Raw genomic sequence first — 17,733 nt, 5'->3', positions numbered from 1 at the left:
AAGCATCCAGCACAGTTTACATCTAGCTGTGTTTAAGTTGGTAAGGACACTTAATTTAACGCCCTCATGCTAGCTCAGCAGGCTGTCTGAACACAAAACAGCAGCAAGGTCAAGCTGCTCAATAGAAAAATCTAAATCCTAGCTGTCCAAAGTGATTTCTTTCACTTGTCTTAACCTGATCTGTAGGTCTGTGATTGCCTCAGTTGGGAGCCCATTTTAAAACTGCACACTGTGGCAAGTACTCCGATTTTGGAGCAATGCCCCTCTGGATTTTCAGTCATAAAAACGTGACGCGTTTAGCACCTGTATAACAGCTGTGCGCAGCAATCATCATAAAATAGAAATATATAGAAAAATACTCCACATCTGTGGAGACATACGCACAATAGAAGCCCCAGCTTCACATGAAACCCCATGTTCAGAGCATTATCAATGCACACACTGCTGTAAGATACAACAAGAGATGCCCATCCCCCGTCCCCCCACACTCCGCACTGAGACAGGGTGATGAAACCTTTCCTCAGAGTTAGCAGCTAAAGAAATTGCTCTCTTTTTATTGTGCTCTACGCAATCAGATTAAAAAAAAAATCAAAAAGCACAGGACTTAAAGCAGAGAGCAGGGTGAAGTGATATCAGGGTCTTTGTGTGAGGATGAAGATGCGGGAAATCATTTTTCATCCCAGGCCTTTACCACTACAGATACACAATTACACATTGTTTCACACAATGACACTAAAAAACTGGAAATACCTGCAGGGATATAAAGATGTAGTTTTTTTTAGCAGAAAAAAAATGAATCAAACACAATCACCTCAGCTGTCAGAGGACCTGAGCACACACTTGTGTTAGTAGGTGTACCTTTCATTAAAAATGTGCAGTCACACCCATTTTCCACTTTTCTTTAATAATTAAAACGAAATAAGCGATGTCCTCATGACAAACATGTGGCCCATATAGTTTCTTTCATTGTTCCAGACCACTGCCTGTTCAGATAGGCTTCAGGCCTGTGCCACACTGAACTCAATAAGCAGTGTAGAAAACTGATAAAAGAGATGAAGAACTGTCCTCTATTCTCCCATGTGCCTTTTAAAGCCCTGAAGTCCAAAATCTATCATCTAACTACTGAAAAAGGATGCTTTCATGAGCTCTGCACCATTGTACAAACTCTGTTTGCCTAACCACGTGAACACCTCTATCTTTACATGTTTTTCTTTTTTCTTTTTTTACCTCCAAGCTGAGGAAGCCCCCATCATGTGCAGCAGTGACTCGAGGTGAGGGCTCAAACCATTCACAGGATTTCCCCAGAAGGTTGCGCAATGTCCTGACAGAAGAGACGGTGACAGAGCCAGAGCAGCGGGCCAAAATCAGCACGTTGTCACTCCACCAGCTCACATCTACCAGCGGATAGAACTGCTCCTTATCTGCGACAGGAAGACATAAGGGTAGTGTTAAAGATGTGACTGTCTACCAGAGAAAGCTGACCTAAACAGAACAGAAAAGATGGTTCCCCTACTTGTAATAAAAGTTTGCCTGAGCGTGCGTTGTACAGCTTTTGTCATCAGTGGCCCCACTTTCTGGGATCATAGTGTTTCTGAATTACTTTCCTCCTCTAAGATATATTTACACATGTGGACATGTGACATCACTTGTCATGCTTGAGATGAAGTATCACACAGATTATTGCTTACAGAAGCTGTCACAGCTGTCATCACTACTGGCCCAAAACTGTCAAAGCTGCACAAACAGAATACACACACACACACAGGAAACTACACAAGCACAGAAACGCACCCATACACAGCCATGGGCAGCCTTTGCTATCCTTGGCACACACTATATGGTTGTATGTTTAATAACTGTATAATTCAATGAATAAGGCACGTCAAAGATCATTAAATTGTATCCAGGCTGGACTGCTATGTCAGCAGCCAACTAGGCTGTCTTTCGCCCTTCGGGCCAAACTACCTTTTATTTTCTTCCTTCTCTCCAGCGATGTCTTCCACTCTGGGTTGATCTCCTCAAATCCTGGCTACAGGGAGGAATGAAGGAATGAAGAAGGGAGGAAAAGAAGAAGAGAGAGCGATGGGAGAAGAAATTAATCTGCTAACCCTGTTTACACTTTTAACACACACACACAGACAGAAGCTGTGCCAGCAATGAAGCAGAACATGCATACACGCCGCATAAATCCGCAAAGCATTCTGCAAATATAAGTTCTCCATTTGCCATGTCACTTTCTGCCTGACGGAAGCAGACACACACACATTCACACAATCTTTCTCACCACACACCTTGGCCAGAAAGAGATTACATTAATACAGTAAGCCAAGCATCTAATGTACAAAATATTCCCACGACACACAAATGGAAGTGCACACAGGTTTACTCTACTTAAGCAAAATCATGCATGCTTTCAATCACAAGTAACTCGGAGGCATACCTGCAGGTCCTGACTCCATGTGGCCCTCTGTTTAAGGGACGGGATGTCCCAGAGAGACAGACGGCCAGAGAAGTGGATGACAGCCAGCAGGGTGCCGTCAGGGCTCAGGCTCATGCGAAACACACCGTCCTGACCAATCAAGACACACACATCATGTTAAAGAGAATATTCACCAGCTTCCACAATTTAGGCTTAATTCTCAATCAGGCAGAGGGACAGAGGAGGGCAGCCTTACCTTTTCGTCCCCTTGTCTGGAAAAGAGTCTAAAGCTGGGAATCCTGAAGAAACCTCTTTTCTGATTCTAACACAAAAAGAATATGTAATGTGTTACATACTGCATAAAAATATCTATTTTTTGCATAAACACGTGTGTGCATGTGTGACTCCTTGCCATGCTGACATCGTCCTCATAGCTGGTGACCTGCTTGTAGTGTGGTGAGCCAGAAAGAGCCCTCCAGGCTGTGATGCCACAGCAAGAGGCCTTGGATGCACTATCATCGCCTGATTCACAGCCGCCTACAAGCAGCAATCTGAAAAACAGGAACACACACACATTTGTGGATACCACCTTTGCGACTGTGCCCCAAAAGTTCAAATTAAACTGCATATCAAGGATTTAAAGTTAACATTGTTACTGTGAAGCTATCCTCAGCCTGGGTTAAAGCCAAGGGATCAGTGAAAATTCACACTATAAAAGCACCATTTAGCAAACCGGGGGATATCAGTTTTATTTATCGGATAAAAGTCTGACTGGAATCAATGGGTCAGTAGTTAAGACAAGCAACACCACAGTGATAGTGGCTCTCTCTTTGCAGTGAGAAGAGCCAGATACAATACTGGTCAGGGACTCAGAGATAGGTGTGAATGGTGGACTGCTGTTCAGCTCAACACTGCCCCCTGGTGCACAGAAATAGACTGTTTTGCTGGAGCTGAGATCTCACAGATGAGTTTGCAAACTGGCGGATAGGACAGAGTGTGCAAAAACTCCAATATGACTTCCTTTCTATACTCCGATTTCTTGTTTCATGAAAATGGATTCAGCCAGACTCTTGTCCCTCTGATACACATTCTCTCATACTACTCACACAAATGTGTGCCCACATTACAAAATAAATTATGCACCATTTTCATAATTACACTCAGCTTGTGAAATATTTTCTCTTTTACCCAGTTTATCACCTTTTTCTCTTTCTTCCCTTCCTTATCTATCATATTCTCTCTGATGCTAACCCAGTTCCCGCATGGGAATTATTAAAGTTTTATCGCATCTATCAATTGGCAAAACACTAGACAGTAGCTGCCAAAATCCATTAAGCTGCCAAACTAAATCTGGTTTGTGCAGAATGGGGTCTGTTGTGAGAACAGTAAGGTCACAGATATAAGCCAGACTTTTGAAACCTATGCAGTGAAAAAGGCCACATTTGCTGGGCTGCCACAGGAAATTCCTGCAGGTACTACATTAAAGTGATTGGTTCATTTATCCCTGAGCAACCCCTTGGACCTTTTCCATAGGGTAACATCTTCTGCCTGTGCAGAATATACATATATGTGTGTTTGTTTCTGTACAAGAATGTTTTATTTATTGGACTTCAAGTGATAATCTATTTCATACATTCTATTGTATATCTTTCTGCAAAGCAACCTTTTGTAAAGTAAAATAAAGGTTTGTTTAATGCAGTAAACACATCTAGTTCCAGCTCACTGATCAATATAATACATATTTAGGAGCATATTGACGACGGCCCAAGATATCAAATGATGAAAGGCTTTGAAATCATTCTGCATCGCATGGTCGGCAGTGGGTTTCAACATAAAAATTGATTCAAGGGATTTATGAGGATGTCTGTAGATGTCTGAATATAAAGCTATGAAAAACACTCTTGATGAAACGCGGCTCTAATAGAAGTGGGCTTGAATGGCAGAGGCCACAAGAAGAATAAAATGTCTAAGGGTGTCAAGTCAAGGCCATGGGCAATAATTAGGGTGCCAATGATAAATTAAAAGCTCAAAGCTTTTCTTTTTTCTTTTTCAAAATACTTATTATTTCAACTTTATTCAACAGGCAATCTGGGCTGACGGGGTCTTGGCAACATTTAACATACCGGTGGCCAGGGTGGTAAATAGCTGAGGTGATCCCATTGGAGTAATGGGAGGAAAAACTGAAGCTGTGGTTCTCCTGAAAGTTCTGATTGGTTCCCATGCTGAAACAGAGAGGGTGACACAGAGAGACAGAGATGATATTAAAATAGCAAGTTGCCTATAATTGAACTCTGGCACATAAACAATCAAAACACCAGTGTTCATGTGGAAAGTGTTGATGATGCGACAAAGCTGTTTTGAGGAAGATGACAGAGCAATTTCTCTCCCAGCTGCAATTAAAATGAGACATGGCAAAATATATAATCTAATTTAAGTGGGCAATCTAAATTAGATTGGTGCTAGAGGGGATGACGTGTAATTTGTGTTTGGATATCTCGCTGGGGAAATGTTTCCTCTCGGTGTACATTGTATGGAGAGAAAAAGACGACGAAAGGTAGGAAGGGAAAGAAAGGGAGAACGAGGGAAGCAGCAGAGGGATATGCACAATTCCTAGAGTTTGGCTTCTTCTACATGTTTAAGTGTTTATACCACAGTAAAGCGTGCACGTGAAGACATACAAGGGACTTGATTTTTAATTTTGTCCCCATAAGGAAGAAACGTTGCCATATTGTGATGATGAAAACAAATAACGTCCCCACAACATCAACCATACTTGAACCAATCACACACACACACACACACACACACACACACACACACACGCAGAAAAGAAATGCTGGCACAGTGTAAGAGGGTGAGAGAGGTGACTTATTGTCAAACCTCAGCTATAATTCTGAAATTCTAATTTAAACTGTTTGAGCGACAATATTGGAATGCAGTCATATGAAGAGGAAGAGTGAGTATAAGCTTAAAAACACTTTCAGAGAAAATCTGGTGCAAATGTCTCCCACATCTTAATTACCTCCCCTCTCCTCTTTCTCTCCTTCTCTGGCTCTCTTAGGCTCTCTCTCTCTCTCTCTCTCTCTCTCTCTCACACACACACACACACACACACACACACACACACTGACGGTTTGGATGTTTCAAAAGCATCCAACATCATTTATCTGCCTCTAATAGAAAAATAAATCAGCTTTTCCCCCATCTTATTAGCAAACACCGCTATGCACACTCAACACTGTCTTATCAAGATTCAACACACATTAAAAACTTTCACTGTATAACAAACAAGATCGGGGGCTGAAATAATGCAACAGTTATAATGTTAAAAGGAAGGCGTGCACAGCTATTAGGGAAACACATAGCTATTAGAATGTCATTAATCAAGTATTCAAAATGCCCATTTGCATGAGGAGTGGCAAGAAAAGGGAAATGCTATTAAAATGTTCAAGGTTCAAGTATGGCAAAGCATGCAGTATTAAGCCACAACACAAAAAGCTTTAAAAAAAAAAAAAAAGTTAAATAATAAGAATGAATAAATGCTAAAATGCATGCATTTAGATCATACGGTAACAAAGCAGAAAAGGTCTCCTTGACTAAGAGAGCTGTTAGCTTGAAAAAATGCCATGAAATTGGATAGCAATAAACAATAAGCAGGCACTTGAAACTGGAAATGCACCGACATCTCTAATTGGGAGGTGTTAATGATAACTGACAATTATCTGTTTGCTGTGAATGATCTTGATCACAACAATTTGCAATTATCATTCAGCACACTGTATGATTCTAAAGTGTAAAGTTATGGCAGCGCAGTGAAGAAAAGCCTCATTTATGCAGGTTTATTGTGTTGTGACTGTTCAACAACAGAATCTCTAACTGAGATGTTGCACATATGGTTAATAAGCATCATCATCACCCTGAAACGGTGACCTGGCCTAATGCTAAATTACAGTGACACAAACACACACAGAGGTTGGGAGCAAAAATGTAAAGGAAGAAATTGCCACTTAAGCCCTTAGTCCACCACATACTCCATATTACACATTCAGCAATATTCCATTTTTTGAACAAAATACAGTTATTGTCATGACTTACTGCTCAGTGATACATAGGAATGAAACAAAGACAGTGAGAGGAAATAAAAGTCAGACAAAGAGATGAGTACATAAAAGGTGATAATGGAAATTTAAGTGGTGAGAGCAGGTGAACTGTCATGTGAAGAGTAAGTAATGAAAGGCCATCTAATGGGTCAAAGGTGTTGTGCAAGTCATGAAATCTAAGTGTGACCCTCCCTAATGGAAAAAGGAAGCCTTTGAAAATACAGTCCATGCATTTCAATCAAAGTATAACACTGCAGCCAAGACAACATACATAAAGACAAACATGAAACATATTATCCAATTACATTGTTGTGCTTACACAAGACCACCATAGAGGTCCATAACCATTTTCCAGAAGTCATAATGTGTGCATGTATAGTAGAAATATAGCATGGCGCAAAAAGATTTTTTAAACCTTAAAATCTTTTCAAACACTTTTTATTGTGTGCAAGTGGTTGTTTTGACTAGTGAAGGCTCTCTCTACATTATTTAAATTGCACTTTTAAAGGTGTGAATTGTTTATTCAACTAAATAATTTAGGTGTAGCTAATAAGAAGGTGCCTTAGAAACAGTCATTCTTAGAAGTTTCAATCCAGCATTTTTGTCTCTTACCTGACTAGATAGCTTTTGAGGTTGCCACCATATGTGATCACGAGGAGCTCGGCTGACCACTGAGCACTAGCTGTATACTCCAGGAAGATCAGGCCTGCCACTGCACAACTGAAATCCCCGGGAAAGCTCGCCACCTGGATTTAAAAAGCAAGAAAACAAAGAAGAATCACTGACATAGTATCAAAAGACATCAAAATATGTAAAATTTGCTTAATTGTTAGTACTGCTTTTGTGCCCTCACAAATTTTTTTCTTTTTACTTGTTTTTTTTTAAACAAATAACTAAAGCTACATCACACAAGCTGCATTTGCCAAATAAAAAAAAACAGGCAAAAGATTAAAAAAGAAAGTAATGAAACAGGGAATGAAAAACAATAGAAGCAGGAGAGAGACAAAAGCTGAGTGTCGTGGGGGGAAAAAGGGAAGAAACTGTCATTTTTTTCATACACGCGTACACTTTCTGTCAAATTGACTTTTTTTATCATCCCTTCCAGAAATAGCAGTAAGTCGCCACTGTGTGAACTTAACAGTGACAAACAAGGGGAACAGTACAAAGTACAGAAGAGGGGGGGTTCTGATGTAAGTGTGCAAGCACAAAGCAGAGATGCACTAAAGGAATGAGGATCACAGGCTTTGAAAGATGAGTGCGTGGCTCGGGAGAAGGACGGGCGTCTGCGCTCGCCATCTCTGACAGGGCGGATAGAGAAATTGAAAGGAACGATGGACAGAAACAGAAGAATGACAATATGCAGCACACAGAGGGCATTAAACTGAGGGAGGAATGGCACATGGACTTGAAAGTGCAGGGAGAGGTACTGAGAGAGACACATGCAAGGATGACAGACGAGGAGAGAAACACAGGAGGTTCTGGGGGAGACAGAGAGAAGCTAGCATGAAAAATTAAAGAGGGAAGGTGATGAAGATGGGGGGGGGGGAGAAATGGGACACAATGGAGAAGAAGAAACAGAGAGTGAATTAGAAAGCAGAAGTGACAGGCAAAGAGAGCACAGAGTGTGTCTGACAAGGAGACATTTTCTTCAAAAGTGACAGACAGCTCAAAGTGCCCAGCAAAATGTGTGCTGCACTGAAACAGCACAGCTCAGCCCATCTCTGGAGGTAAGATTATGGACCTGAATCCTCCTGCAGCCAGAAGTAGCACCAAATCTCCTGTAGCGTTCTATCATTTTGTCAGAATAAGAAACTATTTTCCAAAACTCAAAACTGATGCTTTCCTCCATATATCATACCACAAATGCATTCAGTGATATAAGATATAACATACTTTAGCTGAAGCGATCATCTGAGAAAATAGAGGAAACTATGGAGATGGGAATCATGGAATAACTCTGACTATGATACTTTCACGGTTGTGCTGATGGATCATGAGCTAAGAGGTGGATCAAACTAAGAACAGGAAGGTGCTGGTTTTCACTTTGACTCACACACACAGCTTGAAACACGGAAATTATTTTATTTATTTATTTTTTTTCAGGATTGTTACCGGCGGAATGACGAAGAGTTCGCTGCCCATGAGGTCAAAAAGGCGCACGGTGCCGGTGCTGTCAGCGTAGGCCAGCAGAGTGCAGTCATAGCTCCACGCCACCCTTCGCCACTGGGGATTTGGGTCCTTCGGCACTGTAGCAGGTGATGAAACAGAACGTAAAACAGAAAGGAAGAATGACAAGACGTTCAAGGAACCAAGGATTACAAATTAAGTCAGATGAGAAACTCTGCGAATAATCCCTTGTGATCCGACGTGTGCTGATGATGAATATGGATGAGAGGAGTCGGATAAGGCTAATGCGTCACATCAGCACAATGTGCGCAAGGTCCGATCCTGATCATCTATGAAGGTTAGTCAAACGTAAAACCTCAGTAATTGTCTATCAAAGACATGCACACACACACACACACAAACACACACACATACACACACACACACACGTATTGGGAGATGGGGATAAAGGTAGAGCCAGAGAGAAAGGTGGGGAGGAGAACGGAGATCATAAATTGAACTTTTATTGAAGTATAGACTACGCTTTAGCAATCTGCTGGCTCAGCTGTGCTGTGAGTGTAACCATATCGCTGTGATGAAGCACATCCGTGCCTGCTGGCATTTTCTCAAGGCTTCGCTGTCATCCTTCCCTCTGATAGAAGAGCCTGGGCAGTCTGACAGGCCTCTGATCCTGAGCTGGTTTTGAATACCTGATCGCCACATTAAACAGTATGGAGCGGTTGGGGGGTAAATGGGCGAAGACTTGTGCAAATATGAGCACAAACTCAGCAGAATAATCATTCAGGCATTAAACTAGATGCAACTTTTAGCACAGTCTCAGATTTTTGCAGTTGGAGAACAGTGTGAAACATAATATGATACCACGGGTGCTGCGTCTAAGCAATAAATTTCTAAAAAGGAAGTTATGTTTTTGTTGATATCACATAACAGCCCTATTGGCGTTTTCCTGTACTGAATTTCTTGGCTGCGGAGTGCTGCTGCAACCCCTGGTGGGCAATACTGCAAACTAATGGAGGCGTTGGATATTGTATGACTAGAATTTTAAATGAAGAACAAAGGGAAGAAGTGGGAGGCGAGACAGACAAAGAGAGAGAGGGAAAATGAGAGAAAGGGGGGCGCCGAGCGAGAAACAGAGGGGGAAACAATGAATCCGACACACTGAGAGACACAATAGCTCCCCAGATTTGAAGGCCTAAGTATCAGAGCGTACCTTAGGAAGGAAGTGCGCGATTTAACACACCTTTGAGACTCTCAGCTTAGGAGCAGACAAGAACATGTAGCCGTTATGAAAACCATAAGTACCAAGTGCCTCCGCTACTCTTTTCTCGTTTTCTTTTACTCTTTTTTGCTCCATATTTCAATCTTTTTCTTTTTTCTTTTTTATTTCCCTCTCACACTGCCTCTCTTGCCATCTTGTCTCCCATTATGAATTGTATACAGTATGTTGTTCTGCAGTTGAGAGGGCTCCATTTCCACATAGATGGCTTTTTTGGGGAGCTGGAAAATTGGATGCTACTGTCTTTTTCTCTAGTGATGGCAGATGCTGAAGTTGAGGAGAATTACCCCCAATGACCCAACAGAAGCCTTCCATCTAAAGCCTTGCAGATGCATTTATCAGAACTCAACTCTTATGAATTATGTACGCAGGTGAGAGACAACTCCGCTGTAACAGAAGCAGGCAATGAGGACGAGGAGGAAGAGGGGGTTGGGGACTGGAGTGGCAGAGTGATACACAGGTGTGGACGCATTGAAACGAACACACAAAAATGACTGCACAAGAAAAAGAAAAGCCGGTAAAGCACACACACACACACACACACACACACACACACACACACACACACACTTATCCATTAAAAGCAAATGCCATTAAAAGCAGGATCACAGTGAAATCCATTAGGACAAATCTCCGTGAAATGAAATGAAGTAAAAGAAAAATGGAGGGAAAAAAGCGATGAAATGGATTGAAAAAGAGTAGGGAGGCTAGGGTTTACACAGGCCCAGGGGCTACTGTTATCCACACTTTGAACCATTAACGGCCCACAATGACAACTAGCCAGAGCAGAACAAATATAGACACAATGCAGACTGAGAAGGTGCGGCAGAGATGACAAAAACAAAAATAAAACATGAAAAACCAATGAAAAAGAAAATATGGGCACAAAACTGGAATTCAACGCATGTTGTTATTTGTTTGCCATTTTTAAACAAAGCTATAGGTCCAAAAAAATAAATAAATCACTGGCTATTTTGTTAGGTATACCTGTTGAACTGCTTGTTAGTGTAAATATCTCATAAACCATAAATCACATGGTAGCAACTGAATGCATTGAGGTACGTTAACAAGGTCAAGAGACCTGCTGAAGTTTAAACCAAACATCAGAATGGGGAGGAAAGGCGATTTAAGTGACTCTGAATGTGGCTGAGTTGTTGGTGCCAGATTGGCTGGTCTTAGTATTTCATAAATTGCTTATCTGGGATGGTAGGGTCAGAAATTGATGTAAACAACGTGAAAGCATGGATCTGTCTCACTTTATGTCCACAGTTCAGGCTGGTGGCAGTGGTTCTTGGCACACTTTGGTCCCCCCATCATTTAAATACCGCAGCATATCCAAGCATTATTCCTGACCATCCCTTTATGACCACACTCTACTACTTCTGATGCCTGTTGTCACAAAGCTCAAATGCCCTCCACAGTCACCAGAGCTCATCCCAATAGAGCTCCTTTGGGATGAACACAACAGGTATGTGCAGCCCACCAGTCTGCAGCAACTGTGTGATTGCTATCATGTCAATATGGACCAAAGTCTCTGAGGAATGTTTCCAGCAACTTGTTGTTCTGAAGGAAAAAGGGGGTCCAACCAATTACCAGCGAGTTGTACCAAACAAAGTGAAAGATGAGTGTATACACTCATGACCAATGCCTTCCTTGTTTGTTAAGCCTAGAAATATCACAAACATAAAGGACGGCAAAGGGAGTCCAGTGGCAACACTTCTCATATTCGAATTGACGCCAGTATTGTCAATTTATTGTTCAGACATTTTTAGAAGCCATAGTAACCACCCCATTATATTGCCTGGTATTCTAACAGAACTACCTGGATTTACCTCCTCCTGACAGCTTCTGTCAGAAAGAGAACCTGGTTTAAGACGAGGTTGTTTGATTGGCTTGAGCTCCATTCTAGTGCAGTTGCAACAGGCACTAAAAGGTTTGTGGGAGCAGTGGGAACAGCAGTGGGTTCCCAGGGGAAACATGCCAGCATTGCAGCAAATGTAGACTAAATCCATCTTTTATGTATGAAATTGAACTGCAAGCAGATGGGCTACAGCAGCCAGAAAATTAAAAAAAAAGAAATCCACCCCACGCTGGGTGCCACTCCTTTCAGCTACAGACAGAAAACTGAGGCTGAATGCAACAAAGAGCTAAGGCAGTTCTGAAAGCAAAAAGCAGGCAGTAGCAAGGTGGACCTGTTGAAGTGGGCGCTGAGTGGACCTACAGGTCTTATATATGTAAGCATTTTATAAGCCAAATTCGATTTCACAGTCTTAAAGTGCACTCTCTTCACAGGCAGACTATATAGTGGCCTGTCCAAGATAGGAGAAGTAGATCATGAGTCCGGGGGAGGGATGGCTGAACTTTCAGAGTAAAATACTTAGATATAGCGCCTTAAAATGTAGTATTATTCAGTAGCTTATCAGATCAAAATTATTACACTTATGTAGGAATCGGTGTTGAGTAAGGTAATTATGAACCAAGTGCTCCATTAGTGCTGGGGGTGGATCATATCTGGATTTGTTACATAACACCATAACCACTGTAGGCTTAAATAAACAACAACAACCAAAAATAAACAAACCATAAATATAAAACATCTAAATCTGTCTAGCTGCATTTCAAGACACTTCAGCATTATATGTTTTAAACGTCTGAGCTCACAGAAAGTTGGGGCTTACCTATGTTCAGAAACGGCAATGAAATTACCACAGCACACAATTTCATCATCTAATTAAGACTAACTGTTTTTATCTGTCACAACAAGGCTGCGTTTAATGAGTGATCATGTAGACACCGAGGTGATTATCTCCGGTGCTGTTCACGTGTGTCTCTCACACACACTCCAAACTCAGAGCAGACGTTAAGAAGCACAACAAATATTGTGCATAACATAATGTTCAATTTACATACAGTGAATTTAGAACTGCAGCTTAAGTCAGCCTCAGTCACAGAGTGGACTTTTGATAGCTGCAGATGGAAAGATGACAGACGAAGCAGCTCCGATTCCTTTGTTTCCCTGCTCTCAATTCACAGCAGATTCATAACAGCGGTTTACTCTGCAGTGATCCACAGACGCCAATGAATCGACACAGTTCAACGTCATCACGGTACTCTAATCTATGCATCTATAAAATCTGACACTCTGCCCTGAAGGATTGTGTGGGATCATTTGTAGAAACGAGTCTCCAAATTAAGGACTGCTGATCCAAATACATAATTTCGTCTAATTATTCAGGGGATGTAAATCAGCTTTAATACTCACAGCATTCACAGTTATTGCTTTTAACATAAATTTGATTTTATGAGGTTTTGTATACACATGCTACGGTTCTAAATAATATTAAAAACAGCTATATTTACACTGTAAATCTACAATTATTTAGCCACACTGGTTGTATTCTACTAGTGCAATGCCTGCTGTCAGAGGCATACTGACATCAGAGGTAGATGTCACAGTAGCTATTTGGTGGATTCCTAATCCTAAAACAGTATAGCTAGGATATTTAATATGTCCAGTAACTTAATATGAAACCAACAGTATGTTCAGGGTCATTGGGAGCCTGATATCCCAGCTATCATGGAGCAGCAGACTGGACAGGTTGTCGGTCAGCTGCAAGGCTTGTGATATGCATACCATTTCTAATACACAATCAGAATCCTGAGAATTTGTGCAATAACAATTTTTGCAATTTTGCCTTTGCACAACACTACAGTGTATTTTAACTCAAACAAAGTGCAGATTTTCAGTTTTAACTGAAGGAGGATTACAAAAGTATCGCATTAACTGAATTACAGCCAGCAGTTTCATGTCCAGGTGAGGCCTGTTCCCTTGTTATGCTATGAAATATTAAGCAAATAAAAAGTCTGGAGTTGATTCAAGATTTTTTATGCTTTGCTCAGATTCAGGCAAATGCGTTCCCTTATTAAACTTGTATTTCATAGCTGTTCAACTCTCAACATGAGGTCCAAAGGGATGTTGATGCAAATTAAGGACACCATTATTAGGCTGAAAACACAAAATAAACCTACATTATTAAAAACTAGCACCAAAAGGGCTCATAAACCACAGAAGAACTAAAGCAGATGTTCACCAGCTCTTTCCTTCTGGCATTTATTATGACCAAGAGATAAAAAATTAAAGAAAAGAAGAGATAGGAGAGTGCTGATGGTGCATAGTTTATCCACCAGAGACCTTAAAAATGTTCTCTATTTCAGAGTTAGTCACCTGCGCTCAGACTAACAGAACAATAAATACAAAATTAAACAACAATAAAGCAACTAAAGGCTGGATTTTTAGGTTCTAGACTTTAAGGCATTAACACAGTGAAATTGTAATCTTTTTTATTCATATACGTGTAATTAGAGTAATTCATTACATGGTATATGAACACACACACACAAACCAGATATTTCTTAAATAAACTTACAGCATCTGACATATCACATGCAGGAGTACAAGGGCACGCACACTGTACTCCACAGCAGTAACCCCCACATTTATAAAACAAACGGAGTGCTTAGTGAAGTGAGTTATGGCGGTTTAGTCGTCATTTAACAGGAACAAGAATGTGACTGATAATACACAGGGACAAGGTCTTACCCTGGCACTTCCCAATGAGTGAGCCAAAGTCATCTCTCACAGACCTGAGGAGGAAACGTGCACACACAGAAAAAAAAAGTAAGGAGAGGTGGCATTGCACAGTGAGACATTGATACACTTCTTCCTCATACGAACTGGTATAAGTTGGGTTATAACAGCCACTGACGGCCTGCCAACTAAAGTAGCTCAATAGATCAAGCAGACAAGTGGGGCTAGGCAGTGTTTCGACAGACTCTTAAAGGAGCTCAGGGGATAAGGCCTTGAGCTGACTTAACACCCACTCACACAACTCAATTAATGCCATGAAGCGCAGCTATAAAACGTTGTGATTAAACAACAATAGTGTGAAAAAAGGACAAAAGAGTACCCCACGCTATCAAGCAGAGGCAAAAGTGAAGAGACCTGACTGCTCTTGATCATAAAAGGTCAACTACATTTAAATTTGAGCATACTGAGAAACAGAAATATTCAGCTTTTTCATATTGCTCCATGTATGAAACCGCCTTCCAATTACACAAAGGTTCACGTGGAGCAAACACTTTACAATGAGTGTACCATTAGTCTCCAGAGAGCAAGACATCCTAATATATCTAGTTCACGGCTATAGATTTTCATTTTGAAATTTTGCTCATTTTAAAGCACTACATTATGTCAGTGAAGCACACTGCTGACTGAGTGCATTTTTTCTGCGCACAGGGAAATTGGATTTATGTCAGGAAATAATTACAAGCACTAAAAAAGAACACACAGATATTCATGCGTGTGTATGTTTTGATCCCTTTCTTTATACACCCACAAATGAAAAGGGATGCATTGGTGTTTTCACTGTTAGCTTGAAATTTTTCAAAACGGGTGATACAAAAGTACGCTAAACTGATTCAAATATTTTCCTGTGATGGATTACGCTCTTACTGACTGTACTGATGCTCGAAACACAGTTTTCATCTTTTAAATGCAAGCTGACATTGGACTTCTTTGTTAAAGGGAGATGTGATAAATCACCCCCTTAATTAAGACTATCACTCACACACACACAAACACACGCACACAGCCTCAAAGAGAGAGACAGAGTTCAGTAATTACCTAATTTCCACACACTGATCTTGAACCACTGCCAACAGTTTGCCATTGCTGTGGAGTAAAACAAGAGAATGGGTCAGGAATCGCTGGAAAAAAAAAATCAAATAGAACAGAAGAAAAGCAGAAGAGCAAAGAAAGAAAGACATAAATAGATGTTATTGCCTATAATATAAATCAAAATTAAATGAAGACCCTCAAGAGTGAAAAGATTATGTGTGGGATTGTGTGGGGTTTGAAATGATAAAGACGGGAATAAATGTCCAGGTTGGACTGCTGAAAGAGAGGAGGAACAGTAATAATCGGGAGCATTAAGCGTAGCAAAAAGAGTTTCAGAGGAAATGAAATGAGAGAGAAATGATATAGGGGCAGACAGAAATCAGCCACATCAAACTAATGGACATCTGCAGCATCGTTTGACCACGCTTCTCACTGTCTCGGATGGTGGAATCGATAGTCAATTAAAAACTGCCTTTCTACTTGGTTTGTCTGTTGTAATGAGTGCAATTAAATGATTGGCTGAGGGGATAGGCAAGGGGAGAGGGAGAAAGACTTAGTGTGTGTCAGCAACAAAGTAGCTCACATTCAGGTATTGATTACAGAGACAGAGCATGTCTGTAAGTGAGCGTGTGTGTTTTTGTTGCACCTTGCAAGCACCAGCTGCCAGTTGATCTGCTTGTTTGCCAGGCGGACAAGACCGAGAGGCAGGGACGAGCTGGAGGGGCTGAGAAACACAAGGTCGAATAAACGAGAAGAAGAAAACAAATTATAACAGGTTAACCATTATTCAGTAGGTACATTAACAGAGTACTGTACCTAAAAGGTCTAGTGCATAAAAATTATATTACAAGTGAGTTTATATAGTTTTTATATAGGTTGTTGGATGTAACTAAATTATGTTATTTTATTAAAATCAATTCAACTCAAATCCAAGTCACTCATCCCTTTAGTTAGGAGCCTTTTCTATGCTTGAATGACTCAAAGGTCAGCGTTAAGTGAATTAACAAATGCAAAAACATTCCTATTAAATCAAACGGGTACAATGACTGGAGAGAAAATTAGGAAAGTATTGGGGGGGGGTTCATTCGTAATTTACATAGATTTTTTTTTCCTGTCTGTACAGCCTCGTTTTTGAATACAGTAGTTAGCAACATTAGCCACAGCACATATGTTTTCTACAATTTTTAAACACCAGTATAAATATGTGTAAAAGTGTTTTCGGCTGAACACGTTCCCCCTTTCAACAAATGCAAATGGCACAGCATGTGGACAACAGCCTGATTCTATCAAACACAATTGCTAATACGTTCTCATCCACAGAAAGAGAAGGGGAACTGGGACATAAACATGGCTGGAGGAGTTCTTAAATATTTAATAAGGTTATTGATGTTGCCAGTGAACCACCCGCTGAGAGGATAAGCAGGCCTTGGTGCTAGAGAATTACAGAATCTACCGCAGGAAAAATTGTTGCGTGTGTTAGCGCGATATATCGGGAGAGTGTGAGAAGAATATTTTCAGAGTGCTGTAACATTTACCTACAAAACGTGTGTCAATATGAAGCTACTTTTGGCTGCTCTCTCTTCACAACAGCGGGTAAATTAGTTGGCCAAGTTGTGGGCCAAATTTGAGTTTTTCCCAGACTGATTCTGGACCCCAGGCCTTATGTTTGACACCCCTGACCTAAGCCCATGATTGACTTGTGTTATGCGTTGCAGTAAGCTGTCATCTTAGTTAGCAATATAATGTACTATAGCACTATAAATATATATTCAAGATACACACCTAAAAGCAAAAAAAATGCATTTTTATTGCCCTTTATAATTAAACATTTAAGATGGTAGACGGTATAGCATATATGCATGGGCAACATTTTTTCAGAGGGACATACTGAGACAAACAGTATGCAAACATCCACATTTTGAACATCTCATTTGAAACATGATGTACATTGTAACAAATTCTGATAAATATTTTTTAAGACATAGCAGACACGAAAGGGGTCTTATTTGAAATACCAAGAACTTTCTGTTCGAAATTTTTTGACTTTATGTCAATGTAATGTTAACGGCTGTATCGTCATTTAGCTTTACGATGCTATTATTAACTATTTAAAAAAAAGCAAAATAATTAATAA

General features: G+C 40.5%; 1 protein-coding gene across 1 annotated transcript in view; it reads right to left on the bottom strand.

Annotated features, from left to right (window-relative positions):
• nbas (NBAS subunit of NRZ tethering complex) overlaps positions 1–17,733 on the bottom strand; it is a 181,837-nt gene that overhangs the window by 160,331 nt on the left and 3,773 nt on the right. Inside the window, exons 4-14 of the mRNA XM_031726216.2 lie at positions 16,246–16,323; positions 15,606–15,653; positions 14,523–14,566; positions 8,632–8,765; positions 7,132–7,265; positions 4,543–4,641; positions 2,832–2,970; positions 2,676–2,741; positions 2,441–2,569; positions 1,966–2,029; positions 1,228–1,421 (exon numbers count right to left, since the gene is read on the bottom strand). Coding sequence (XP_031582076.1) covers positions 1,228–1,421; positions 1,966–2,029; positions 2,441–2,569; positions 2,676–2,741; positions 2,832–2,970; positions 4,543–4,641; positions 7,132–7,265; positions 8,632–8,765; positions 14,523–14,566; positions 15,606–15,653; positions 16,246–16,323 — 1,129 coding nt within the window. The remainder of the gene's footprint in view (positions 1–1,227; positions 1,422–1,965; positions 2,030–2,440; positions 2,570–2,675; positions 2,742–2,831; positions 2,971–4,542; positions 4,642–7,131; positions 7,266–8,631; positions 8,766–14,522; positions 14,567–15,605; positions 15,654–16,245; positions 16,324–17,733) is intronic.

This window comes from Oreochromis aureus, linkage group 15 (assembly GCF_013358895.1).
Source record: "Oreochromis aureus strain Israel breed Guangdong linkage group 15, ZZ_aureus, whole genome shotgun sequence".
Lineage (NCBI taxonomy): Eukaryota > Metazoa > Chordata > Actinopteri > Cichliformes > Cichlidae > Oreochromis > Oreochromis aureus.
This window is presented reverse-complemented; position numbering and strand designations above follow the sequence as displayed.